The sequence below is a fragment of the Manis pentadactyla genome, chromosome 13 (assembly GCF_030020395.1).
Source record: "Manis pentadactyla isolate mManPen7 chromosome 13, mManPen7.hap1, whole genome shotgun sequence".
Taxonomy (NCBI): domain Eukaryota; kingdom Metazoa; phylum Chordata; class Mammalia; order Pholidota; family Manidae; genus Manis; species Manis pentadactyla.
In genome coordinates, this window is record NC_080031.1 from 4,942,970 (window position 1) to 4,955,858 (window position 12,889).

General features: G+C 57.7%; 1 protein-coding gene across 8 annotated transcripts in view; it reads right to left on the reverse strand.

The window, feature by feature from the left end:
- The window catches only part of TMPRSS13 (transmembrane serine protease 13), a 34,005-nt gene that overhangs the window by 14,852 nt on the left and 6,264 nt on the right, over positions 1 to 12,889 (reverse strand). For 6 of the 8 annotated variants that reach the window (XR_008993285.1, XR_008993284.1, XM_036919887.2 and 3 more), the window contains exons 2-7: positions 9,299 to 9,527; positions 8,090 to 8,275; positions 5,403 to 5,525; positions 3,157 to 3,286; positions 1,244 to 1,336; positions 238 to 281 (exon numbers count right to left, since the gene is read on the reverse strand). Coding sequence is in view for 6 of the 8 variants with exons in the window: in XM_036919887.2 (XP_036775782.2) it covers positions 238 to 281; positions 1,244 to 1,336; positions 3,157 to 3,286; positions 5,403 to 5,525; positions 8,090 to 8,275; positions 9,299 to 9,527 (805 nt within the window). In the remaining 2 variants the exon portion in view is untranslated. The remainder of the gene's footprint in view (positions 1 to 237; positions 282 to 1,243; positions 1,337 to 3,156; positions 3,287 to 5,402; positions 5,526 to 8,089; positions 8,276 to 9,298; positions 9,528 to 12,889) is intronic. The other 2 variants (XM_036919886.2, XM_036919885.2) reach the window with 1 other exon arrangement.

Below are 12,889 nucleotides of genomic sequence, written 5' to 3' on the forward strand. Positions count from 1 at the left end.
GTCTTGAATGGAGCTTTCTGGGTATGAGCAAGGCTGCTGGGCTGAGCAGAGTCTGGAAAAGCGGAAATGCTACCCTGAGACTGTCCCAGTACCTTATAGAGACTCTGGCCCTGAAGCAGGCCTGCTGGTTAAGCCCCACTTCCTGGCTGGTTACCTCCCCCAGAGGGGTCCCACCCCGCAGCCCCCTGATTCCCACCCCACACAGGCCACAATCCAGGAGGAAGAGCATCTTCTTACGGGAACACTGAAGAGAGACATACCGCTGGGAAGGGCATTCAGACCTGTAGAGGACACAGAAAACGGAACAAGGGCACATTAGCTACCTCTTCCTGGAAGCCTTTCCTGATTGACTCCTGCTAAGTTCCTATCCCATCCCCTTTGCATAAGAAGATGGAGATTCCCTCCCTCCCAGTAGGATAGACCCTTCTAGTGATTTCTCCAGGAATGGTGATGGCTCAGTGCAAACCATACCCACCCTTCTCCCCACCCTCCAGTTTTCCTGTGATGGCACACATTGATTACATCCGCATTCTTTGAACTCATGACTTCATTGTCTCAGCATCCTTCCACAGCTGAACAGGTGGCCTACCACTCCTCTGACAGCTCCCCGCGCCCCGCCAACAAAGTAGCACGCAAACCACCTAGCCCGGAGCAGGCACCCAGATGCAGCTGATCCGCTTCCCTTCCCTCCCCACCTCTTCTTCCCTCTCCCCAAGGTGAACACTGCTAGCTGGCCGGGCACCCCCAAGCTCCCCCTCAGTGGGGTTGGGACAAGGGCAGGGCTGCAGTGCAAAGATGACAGATGGTGAGGCCTAGGAGGAGCCATGCTTCCCAGATGGGCCTCGGGGCCCTGACCACATGCACCTGGCTCTCCCCCTGCTGCTGTGCCTCCTCCCCACTCCCAGCCGCAGGGATGTTCGCCCCTGCCCATCCCAAGCCTATACTCTGTGGCAGCTTTCTGTCCAAACACCTGGCTGGTGGTTTTTCATTGTCTTTATTCATTGTCTCTGACAACCATGTAAACTCTTGGCGGTACCCCTGACCTCGATGTATTCTCTGCAGGAAGCTTCAAGAGGAACCTTTAAGTCAGGAGCTGGGTGGGAAATGAGGACTGTTTCTGAGATGCTCCTGACATTCACGATGGCCTCCTGGAGGCTGGGCCCCAGAGAGGCCTAAGGAGGGGGGCTCCCTGACTCAAGCAGCCCCTCGTTCCCCTGCCCACAGATAGAGCCACCCGCCATACCTGCGGAGGCTTTCCTGGATGCTGGAGTTGTACTTGGAGATAGAGAAACTGCTGGCGAAACCGCTGTGGGCCACTTCGGTAGTCCTGTACGCACTGCAAGGGAGGAGAGGCGAAGAAGAGTGAGCTCTGGAGGCGGGGCCCCCACGGGCCCCTCTCTGGCATTGGAGTCCCAGCCAGCCCTGCCGACAGAGGCCAGAGGCAGTTAAGGCAGGAGGCTCAGAGCCCACCCACATATCCCGCCCCTGCCCCCCACCAACCCTATGCACCAACCCAGTAGTTTCCAAAGTGGTCTGGGAGCATGAGTACCACCTGGGAATTTGTAAGAAATGCAAACTCTTGGGCTCTGCCCCAGACCTGCTGCATCAGGAGCCCCCTTTTTGTGTTTCAGCAGACTCCGGGTGGCTCTGATGCACTCTCTCGTTTGAAAAACACTGACTTATCCCTTTTCTGTCCAAACTGTGATCCATGGACCAGCAGCAGCAATATCACCCGGGACCTGCTGAGCCAGACTCTCTACTTGAAAGATCCCCATGTTACTGGTCTGCACATTAAAGTCTGAGAAACTTCTACTCGCTTGCTAGATCTCAGACCCCATGTGCGTGAGGATCACCTCAGGATGTTTGTTAGTCCTAAATCCTAAGCCCAGAGAGTCTGATTTGGGGGTGCATTGTAACAAGCACCCCAGGTGATTCTGATGCGGGCGATCCATGGACCACGATCTGCATGGCACTTCCGTGCACTTCTAGAACACGCAGCACCCTTGGTGAGCGTGCCTTTCCACATGGGGCTCCTCTGTTCTCTGCTCCCCTCCGGGCGCAGTCGGTGGCCTCTCCGCGGGCCCGCAGTGCTGCGCACAGGTCCTCGCTGCATCGCACTGCGCTGTCGTTATCCATCTAAGCCTTTCTCACCCACACCATGGCAGAGGTTCGCCAAGGGCAGGATCTTGGCCAGGGGCCACATAGTTTCTGGCACATATTAAAAGCTAAGCGAATGTTCTTTGAATAAGTGCCACCATCTACGGTGGAAGCCCAAGGGAGGTTCAGTTTACATAAAGTCACACAGCTCAGTGACCAGAGGTGTGTGTCATCTTCCAACGACATCACCCAGATTCCCTTTCACAGGTCAGAGCTGAGGTCTGGGACAGGGGGGAGGGGAGGGGGGAAAGGGGGCAGAGAATTGGTTCTAAGTCCTACCCACAAGCCCTGGTTTTGTGCAGAAATCCCACAGCGGCATCCTAGACCCTTCTCCTCACAATCTGACACACACTGGTGGACCCCAAAACCACTTGGTTTGAAAACTCAGACCAAGAGGGAGGATGAGACGCCTCTGTGACTGCACATCAGACACTCTTCCAAATGGAAGGTGATTGTTGAAACCCTACTTACTGCTCCACCCAGCAGCAGCGGCTTTTTATTTAAAAACTTTGGAGCCAAAGATTCTTACGTCTTTGTCTGGCCACAGCCACCAACCACCTCTTTCCCCGCCTGATGCTTCCCAGCCCAAACCACAGCCGCTGCAGCTCCGAGCCCCCCTGAAGGGTCTTCACAGCCTAAGCTTCTAGTTCCCAGATGTGAGCAGAAATCTGGACCTGCCCAATGCCTTCCCACTCACAGGGCCGCTGCCACTTACATGTGACAGTGGGCATCAGGGTGCTTTGATGAAAAGACCCGTACAGCAGAGGGATCCTCTTGCAGATCTACAAGTAATGATTTTGGCCTCACGGCAACAGCCTGTCCCCAGACTTGGGCTCCAGGGCCACTGTCCCTTTGAATAACTCAATGGTGTCTTAGGCCAGTGACCTCAGCTCTGGTCCCCAAGAGTCTTTTTAACATGAGGCTCCTGTGATGAGCCTGAGATGCCCGTGCAAAGAGCCTGAGGCCTGCCTGCAGCCAGGACTCCGGGGACAGGCTCACCTCTTGAAACCCAGCTGCTGGCAGGTGTTCTCCGAGTAGGAGCTGTTCCAGCTGTCGCTGCAAACAGGAAGCCACTGCTGGGAGGATCCAGAGTAGACTCTAAGCAGAGACTTGTCCCAGTCAAACCTCACTGCAGGGCAAGGAGAGATCAGGGCAGGTCCTCAGCTCTCAGGAAGCCCCAGGTTCTTGAGGAATGACTGGGTAAGGCTCGAGATGCTTCTGTCTGGAGGCTCCTCTCTGAGGCCTGGGACATGCCCGGGAGTTTGGCCCAGTAGGTGATGATGACCAGCCAGCGCTCAGAGGCCCAAGATGCTCCGTAAGGGCAGAGCCAAGGGATGGGGCTGAGGCAGGGCAGACAGCTCTCTGTGCAACAGGACCCAGGGGGCCATTGCTGGGAGAAGGGGTGAACACTGCCTGGAGCCATCACCCCCAAAAAGACAGAGACACGCCCAAACAAGCCACTGACAAGGGGAGCCGGACTGCGATCTGACGGAGTGCTCACTGGGCAGGCTCCATCACAGAGGGACAGTCCTGGGCAAGGACACATGTTACCCATGCGTGGAATAAATGGGACCTGTGCCCAGACACCCACCAGGGCTGTATGTAGACAACACGTGTAAAAGCCACTGAGGACCAGAGATCCTTCAAAGAGATCTTTGTGCCCATCAAGATCAGCTGTTTACAAGCTGACCCTCATGAAACCATAGGGGTGGCAAGTCAGAGGTCCCTTGCTGGGCAAAGAGGAGGGACATGTGGACAGGACTGCAGACTCCACACGTACACCCAGACAGAGTAGCTCTGCTTGGCTCAGTCTGATAGATAGGAGTCACTGGAGTTCATTTGAGAGTCACTAATCTTGTCCAGTCCACTCATTTTACAAATTATGAAACTAAAGCCCAGAAAAGGTAAGTGACTAGCCAAAGTCACACAGCACTCAAAGGCTGGTTTCAAACACAAGTCTGCTGCAACTGGAACCATGATCCTCCAGTTATCTGTCCATTGCCTCCCCATTTGAGCTGCTACGCGATTTGCAGTCAACAGAGCACACAGTCGCCACAGTGCACAAGTGCATGCACATGTCTGCCCAGCCCTCACCCCTGCCAGCTCTCATCCCTGCCAAGCCCTCACCCCTGCCCAGCCCTCACCCCTGCCAGCCCTCACCCCTGCCCAGCCCTCACCCCTGCCAGCCCTCACCCTTGCCCAGACCTCACCCCTGCCAGCCCTCACCCCCTGCCCAGCCTTCACCCCTGACAGCCCTCACCCCTGCCCAGCCCTCACACCTGCCAGCCCTCACCCCTGCCCAGCCCTCACCCTTGCCAGCCCTCACCCCTGCCAGCCCTCACCCCTGCCCAGCCCTCACCCCTGCCAGCCCTCACACCTGCCCAGCCCTCACCCCTGCCCAGCCCTCACCCCTGCCAGCCCTCACACCTGCCCAGCCCTCACCCCTGCCAGCCCTCACCCCTGCCAGCCCTCACCCCTGCCCAGCCCACACCCCTGCCAGCTCTCACCCTTGCCCAGCCCTCACCCTTGCCCAGCCCTCACCCCTGCCCAGCCCTCATCCCTGCCAGCCCTCACCCCTGCCAGTCCTCACCCTTGCCCAGACCTCACCCCTGCCAGCCCTCACCCCTGCCCAGCCCTCACCCCTCCCAGCCCTCACCCCTGCCCAGCCCACACCCCTGCCAGCCCTCACCCTTGCCCAGCCCTCACCCCTGCCCAGCCCTCACCCCTGCCAGCCCTCACCCCTGCCAGTCCTCACCCTTGCCCAGACCTCACCCCTGCCAGCCCTCACCCCTGCCCAGCCCTCACCACAGCCCAGCTCTCACCCCTGCCCAGCTCTCACCCCTGCCCAGCCCTCACCCCTGCCCAGCCCTCACCCCTGCCCAGCCCTCAGCCCTGCCCAGCCCTTACCACAGCCCAGCTCTCACCCCTGCCCAGCTCTCACCCTTGCCCAGCCCTCACCCCTGCCCAGCTCTCACCCTTGCCCAGACCTCACCCCTGCCAGCCCTCACCCCTGCCCAGCCCTCACCACAGCCCAGCTCTCACCCCTGCCCAGCTCTCACCCCTGCCCAGCCCTCAGCCCTGCCCAGCCCTTACCACAGCCCAGCTCTCACCCCTGCCCAGCTCTCACCCTTGCCCAGCCCTCACCCCTGCCCAGCTCTCACCCTTGCCCAGCCCTCACCCCTGCCCAGCCCTCACCCCTGCCAGCCCTCACCCCTGCCCAGCCCTCACCCCTGCCCAGCCCTTACCACAGCCCAGCTCGTCGCTTTTCAGTTTACAGTCCACCACCCCATCGCAGCGCACAGCGTGCCTGGGGCAGCTCTCCACCGGCTCCTTGTACTTGATCCCTGTATGGCCCCTCCAGAAGTAGACTGGAAGAAATGGAACAGACAGCTGGGTCAGTGCCAGCCCCAGAGCCCTGAGACACTAAGCAGCTCAAGGTCCTGGGGGTTCTGAACCACCGACCTGCAATCGCTCTTGGCCTCTGGGGCTCTTGTCCCCCATCTCTATGGAAAGAAAGGCTGCTCAGGAATGCTCCAGAAAGCTCCTGCAAGCAGGGCAGCACCAGGCAGTCTCAAGCAGCCATCCAGATGGGAGAAAGCGGGAGAGGATGCTGTGGGAGTGGGCGCTACTTTGGGGCTCCCATGCCCCCAGGCTGGCTCGGGTGATGGCCAGAGAACGCACCTCCTCCAGCATCCCAGGGCCCCCTTCTCAGAGCCCCGCTGGGGCCCCTTCATCTCGGTGCTCTGCGGGCCTTCGCAGGGAAACTTCTTCTGCTGTCACGCGCTCGCTAGTACTGCGCGTCCTGTCCTCACAGGCTGCCCTTCCAGCCTCAGCAGCTCCTGGGTTTTCTTCTTCTTCCCTCTCCCCTGGACAAGGGATGCCCCCTATGCTCAGCTCTTGCCAAATTCTTGGCTTTATGCTTTAAATGTGTCCCCACTCAAAGAGCAGCTCCGGATGGCTGAGTCCCAAACGCACAAGCTGTACAGACCAGGTGTGAAGACCAGCGCCGTGCCTCCTGCTGCCCAGAACGCCGATCCCTCTCCCAGCTGGGACTGTCACGCCCCTGCCTGGAGACACCTCCCCGCGGACGCCCAACAAACCCAGGTTCTAGACCCCACCCTCCTCTCCTCCTCAGCCCCGGCCCCCCACTTCTCCTGCTGGCCCTACCGTGCTCTAGGGCACCAAAGGTGAAGGTCACCCAGGGGTGTCTTCCCCCCAGGTCTAGACAGCAGTCCCGCCTGGTCTCCTGGACTTGCTCCTCCTCTCTGTGCCCTGGTCTCCCCGCCCCCAGGCCCTGGGCACTCCCGGGAACCCGTCAGTCCCTCTCACAGTGCTCAAGAAGCCACCTGTCGAGGGGCCACCCTGACGAGTAGTGGACACCGCTCTGGACAGGGGGTCAGAGAGGCTGGGGCTCTATTCCCGACCCCCTTGGCCCCGCAGGGTTGCTCAGTGACCGACACAAATCCAGCTCCCTCCCCGGCCCCGGGGGGTCTAAAGTCAGGGGCCTCCAGGAAACGCTGGAGCTGTAACTCCACTTGGGGAGCCCGCCTGGATGCCACCTCTCCCCCCCACGGGCTACTTCCTACTGCTCTTCCAGGGGGCCGCCAGGGGGACCCCCAGAGCTGATGCCCTGTGTGGGGATAGGAAGGAGAGCAGGGCAGTGAGGCCTGGCAGGAGGTTCACATGGAAGTCATGGGGCTGGCACAGCGTGGGGGCCTTTACATGCATCATGACAGTGATGCCGTCACCTTGCGGGCAGGAGGGGAAACTGAGGCTCGGGGAGTTAAGGAAATTGCTGGGCTCACACGGCTGGAAAGTGGCAGAGCTGGGGGCTGTGGGAGGCCTGGCTGGTACTAAAGCTGTGGTCTCGACCAGCATGCTACCTCCTCCTGCACAATTCTCTCCCTCAAACAGCCCTGCGGGCCAGGCCTTGCCCCAGAGCTGTCCGCCCCCCCCCTTCACCCACCACGCTGCCTCTCTCACAGAGCCCTTACCCCTCAGCCTGGCGACCTGCCCAACCAGACGTCTCCCAGGTCCCCAGATGAACATTCTCCTCTCTGGTGAAGCAGGCCCCTCCTCTCCGCAGGCCGACCTCGGCCATCTGCCCCCACATTTCCTGGAGCTGCTCCCCCTGTTCAGATGCCCTGTCCAGTACGCACTGCCATCTAGGCCCTTATCTGGCTCCGTGGTCTCCCCGAGCTGTTTTCTGCCACTCGAGCCCACAGAACTGTCACCTTGTCCCTGATGTCACATTCAGCCTTAATTATTCCCAGCTGGGTCCCCCACGAGACCACTCTCCCCAGGAATGGGGTGGCTCCCCTTTCATTCCCTCCTAAGGCTTCCCACTATGCTGGGCTCACAGTGAACCCTGGGACATGTCCTGAGTATCTTTTCCAAAGAGGGGGTGAAATTGTGGGGGACTGAATCCCTGACCACTTTATCCCATTGATGGAAAATGCCTGACTTTTTCTAATCAGGGATTTTAAGATTTTTTAACAAATCATTAGCATTTTTAGGGTAGGATTTTGTGGCAAGCATTGTGCCATTCTCTTATTCATTCCTCAGAACCCAGTGAAGTCTTTATGAGATCTTTTCAGGCAGGTAGTATGGTGAATGAATGGATGAATTTCATCCTATTTGAAGACACAAACACTGAGCTCAGAGGGGTTCACTAACTTGCCCAAGGAAATTACGCAGTGAATGGCACAGATGGGAGCCCAGCCCAGGCCCTCCCACTTCCCACACCCTCAACCCAGCTGCCTCAGAGGGCCCGGGGGTGCCATGGTCCAAGGCCATTTGCAGGAGTGTCCCTCTGCGGGCATGGCAGTCGGTGAGTGTGTGTCCCCCCTGCCCAGCCCCTACTGTGTCCCTCAGCCCCAGACCCCACTCCCCCACCCAACTCCCAAGCCCCCACTCCCTCTGTTAAACTCACAGAGAACGATGAGCGACACCACCAGGGCGATCAGGAGGAGCACACATCCGATGAGTGGCAGCCGCTTCCGGCCCTCCTGCCAGGTGAACTTGGGCAAGCTGAGTCCTAGGAGCAGGGCAGTAGCAGGGGAGGGGGAAGCTGTTGGGGAGGGGTCCGGTGCCGTGGAGCAGGGAGAAGGAAACAAGGCTGGCCCCCCAGGGCCCCGTTAGGACCTCTCCACTCCAGACCCCAACCACCCCACCCCCACCCCTTGATACCTGCAGTTCCGCTTCACTGAGCATCTACCAAGGGCCAGCCAGGCTTTGGCACATGCTGTCTTATTTAATGCTTGCAGCGACCTGGGCATTATTTTGTGTGAGCTAGGCATCATTATGCCCATTTTATAGATGGGGAAACTGAGGCTCATGAAAGTTAAATAACTTGCTCAAGGTTACTTGGCTAGTGAGGGGCAGAGCAGGGATTCAAAGGAAGCATGTCTGATTCCAAAGGCCACCGCAGCCAAGCGCCTCAGCAGCTCTTGTGAGGCAAGGCTGTGAGATGGCCCCACGTCTGGGGTGTTCCTCCAGGCCTGTTTGTATGGTGGTGATGGGGACAGTCTGAAGTCTAGGACAGGAGGAGGGCAAAGCTGGGTGGGCAAAAATACTGTTTCTTTAAGGGCAGAGCCAGTGCCCAAGGCCCATGGCATCTCAAACTCCCCAGGAGCTGGGTCGTATAAGCCAGGTTGGAAAGCTGGGGCTGGGGTGTGCCTGCCGGGTCAGGATGGCTCCCTTTCCTCCTCCGTCCACAACAGGCCCAGGTCAGGACCCTGCTTTGGTGCAGACCCTAACTTTCCCGGCAGAGCCACAGGGCAACGCAAGGGAAGAGCCCTCGTCTCCAACCGGGAGCTCTTGTTCTCAAAGTCTGCACTCTGACCCAGACTGCGCAGCCTTGAAGTTACACCTGCTTTGTTCCTCCTGGTTCCCTGCCCCCTCCAGCCCCATTTGTCCCATTTTCACATGGTCTTGCATGTAATGTCCTGCATGTTTACATGTAATGGTTCCTTTCTGCCCCCACCTCTCCAGGCCCCACACTGCCCACCCCATGCCCCCTCCTTCCCATGTGCCATTATCCAAGGTGTAGGAGAGTTGCCGTGTGCCAACTCTGAGATTTCCTGCCTGCACATGGGGCTACTTCCCTGCTTCTCTTGACCTCCCTGCAGCCCCCCCGTACCTGGGCTCTCCCTGGTGGCCCTCGTGGCTGGCACTGTCCTGGCAGGAGGTGTGCGGACGGGTACGGCCCCCACTGGTGTTGCTCTAACCAGGTACACTCTTGTTGGCGAGGATGTTGTGGAGGCTGACCTGGCAGACCTGCCGGATGCTGACCTGGAAGGGGACGCCCAGCCCGGGGTTGCCCGGGCTGGAGATGCCCGGGCTGGTGACGTCCTTGCCGGAGAAGCATTCTGAAACGGAGTGCAGGGCATCTCTCATATCTCTCAGGCTGCTCCCCTGCCAGCCCACCCAGCTGTCAACCCTGCTGAGCTAGGAGACACGTGCTCTGTGGCAAGCGGCTTGCGGCTGTGCAGGTCCCCCGGCCAGAGAGGCATCTGAGAAGAGAGTGTCCAAGGATGGAGGGAAAATGCAAAGAGGCTGCTGATCCCAACTCTCCACGGTTTCTCCCCATCGCAGGGACCGGCGGAGGTGGGCCATCTGCCCGGGGCTCGGGGGTCACTGCGTTGGCTGCACGGCTCTAGGGACCTTCTGAGGAGGCCGCTGCACTGCACCTCACTCCGAGGGTCACTCAAAGAGGTGGGGCCCCCTGTGGGGGAAGTAACCACCCTTTCTGCCCTCTTTACCTCCATGCCCCCACATCCCTGCCTTTTTCTTTTATGTATGTGTGTTAGATGATAAAACATCATTCTTACTATAAACTGTCATCAAAAAGTGTGAAAAACGCTGTCTAAGGAAAGCCGGCCTGCCTTGTATGCCACGGTTCTCAGGAACTGCAGCACACACACACACACACACGCACACACACACATACACACACATACACACACCCCAATACATCAAGGCAACCAGAGAGGCGAGATGCAGAAGGTGCAGGCTTGGGTACAGCCCTCCACTCCGGCAGGATCCTAACCTGCTCAGCGTCAGGGGAGGGATTTATTCACGCAATTCAGTACTTTGAAGTGCTTGATAGAGGACTTACGCTCTAAGTGCTGTATATGTGTTTTCGCCCTTAATGCTTAGAACAGCCCCATGAGGTAGGAACTCTTATCCCCATTTTGCACAGAGAGACTAAGCAACTTGACCAAGCCCTCCTAGCTGGAGAGCACCAGAGCCAGGGTGTGAGCGCAGAAGGCCGGGCCCCGGGGGCCGTGCTCAGCCGTGAGGCTGTGCTGCCGCTCCGCTCCGAGGAGGGATGCCCAGGATGCTGCACAGCCGGCCTTGGGGGATCAATGATTCTGTTCCTTTCCAGAGTGAAGCCTTTGGGGTGCTCTGCATCTGGGGAGGGATCTGGTGGGCGCTCCGGGCAGCGGGAAGTGCTTCACAGCTTGTGCTGGCTGCTGAGCTCTGGTGTGCAGGACCCCAACCCCCGTCACCAGATCAGTCCTCTTCCCACCTCCCTGCAGCCCCTTCCAGAACCCCCTCTGCCCTCTCTAACATCCTCTCTGCCTCTCAAGCCCCTCTAGAAATCCCCAGAGAAGCAGAGGCGGCTGGTAATTGATTTGGCCGAGGGACCACATCCGGCCTCATCTTCATTTCTGCTGAGCACTGGCCAGCTGCTCAGAGGGCAGCCGGGGAGCTGCGGGAATAGTAAGGGAAGGAACCCCTGTTCAGGGCCCCAGGCAGGGGGGACGGTTGGCAGGTCTGTGTGGAGACAGGACCTGGACCTCTGGCACCTCTCTTTCCATCCCTCCCCTACTGCTGTGCTTAAAGCCATTTGACATTATTAGCAAACAGACCAGTTAATAAGTCGTCCTCATTAGAACATCTGGCCCAAGTCAACACCATCATCCCTACCAGGAGGCGTTTTGTCATTTGTTCGTTTTTATTTTTATTTTTTAACTCCTTCGTCTAAGAGTCAGAGGTAATTGATTTGGTTACTTCCTCCTTCTTCTGGAGGCTGTGGGATGAATTCAAAGAGGAACCTCGATTCCCTGGCCTCACTCAGCTTGCCGGAGGCAGGGACCAGGAGCGACTATCCCAGGAGTTACTGGGGCTAATTGATGGATGTGGAAAAATGCACGGAGGCCTGAAGCCCAGCCAGCTAAGCAGTGTCACTTTTGTGTTTTGGAACCCGAAGGGCGGCTGACACAGGTGAACTAGAGCTCCGGTTTCCTTCTCACGCCCATCGACTGGAGACTAGATTTCCTTACAATGAGGATAGATTCACCCCTGGAAGCTTGGAGGGGAACACAACTGGGTTTGGAGCAAGGAGAGGTGGTGAGGATATGCGGAAATAGAGAGAAAGCATCTGGTGACGGCGTCAGGAGGCAGCACTGGCTAAGGAGGTGGGTGGACATGGGTCCCTACCGTAGACCTATGGGCCCACATCCTAGATCTGTGGATCCCTATCCTAAATCTCTGGGTCCTTATCCTAGATCTGTGGGTCCCTATCCTAGATCTGTGGGTCCATATCCTAGATCTATAAATCCCTACCATAGAACTATGGGTCCCTATCCTAGATCTGTGGGACCCTATCCTAGATTTATGGGTCCCTATCCTAGATCTGTGGGACCCTATCCTAGATCTGTGGGTACCTACCATAGACCTATGGGTCCCTATACTAGATCTATGGGTCCCTATCCCAGATCTGTGGGTCCCTATTCTAGAACTATGGGCACTCTCTTGTAGATCTGTGGGTCCCTACCATAGACCTATGGGTCCCTATCCCAGATCTGTGTGTCCCTATCCTATATTTATGGGTCCCTATCCTAGATCTGTGGGTCTCTATCCTAGATCTGTGGGTACCTAACATAGAACTATGGGTCCCTATCCTAGATCTGTGGGTCCCTACCCCAGATCTGTGGGTCCCTATCCAAGATCTGTAGTTCCCTATCCCAGATCTGTGGGTCCCTATTCTAGAACTATGGGCACTCTCTCGTAGATCTGTGGGTCCCTACCATAGACCTATGGGTCCCTATCTTAGACCTATGGGTCCCTATCCTAGATCTGTGGGTCCCTATCCTAGACCTATGGGTCCCTATCCTAGATCTCTGGGTCCCTATCCTAGATCTGTGGGTCCATATTCTAGACCTAAGGGCCTCTATCCCAGATTTGTGGGTCCCTATCCTAGATCCGTGGGTCCCTATCCTAGATCTGTGGTTCCCTATCCTAGACCAATGGGACCCTATGCTAGATCTGTGGGTCCCTACCATAGACCTATGGGTCCTTATCCTAGATCTATGGGACCCTACCCCAGATCTGTGGGTCCCTATCCAAGATCTGTAGTTCCCTATACTATATCTGTGGGTCCCTATCCTAGCTCTGTGGGTCCCTACCACAGACCTAAGGGTCCCTATCCTAGACGTATGGGTCCCTATCCTAGATCTGAGGGTCCCTACAAGAGACCTATGGGTCACTATCCTAGATCTGAGAGTCCCTATCCTAGATCTGTGGGTCCCTATCCTAGACCTATGGGTCCCTATCCTATATCTGTGGGTCCCTATCCCAGATCTGTGGGACCCTATCCTAGATCGGTGGGTCCCTATCCCATATCTGTGGGTCCCTATCCTAGACCTTTGGGTCCCTATCCCAGAACTGCGGTTCCCTACCATAGACCTCTGGGTCCCTATTCCAGATCTGTGGGTCCCTCTCC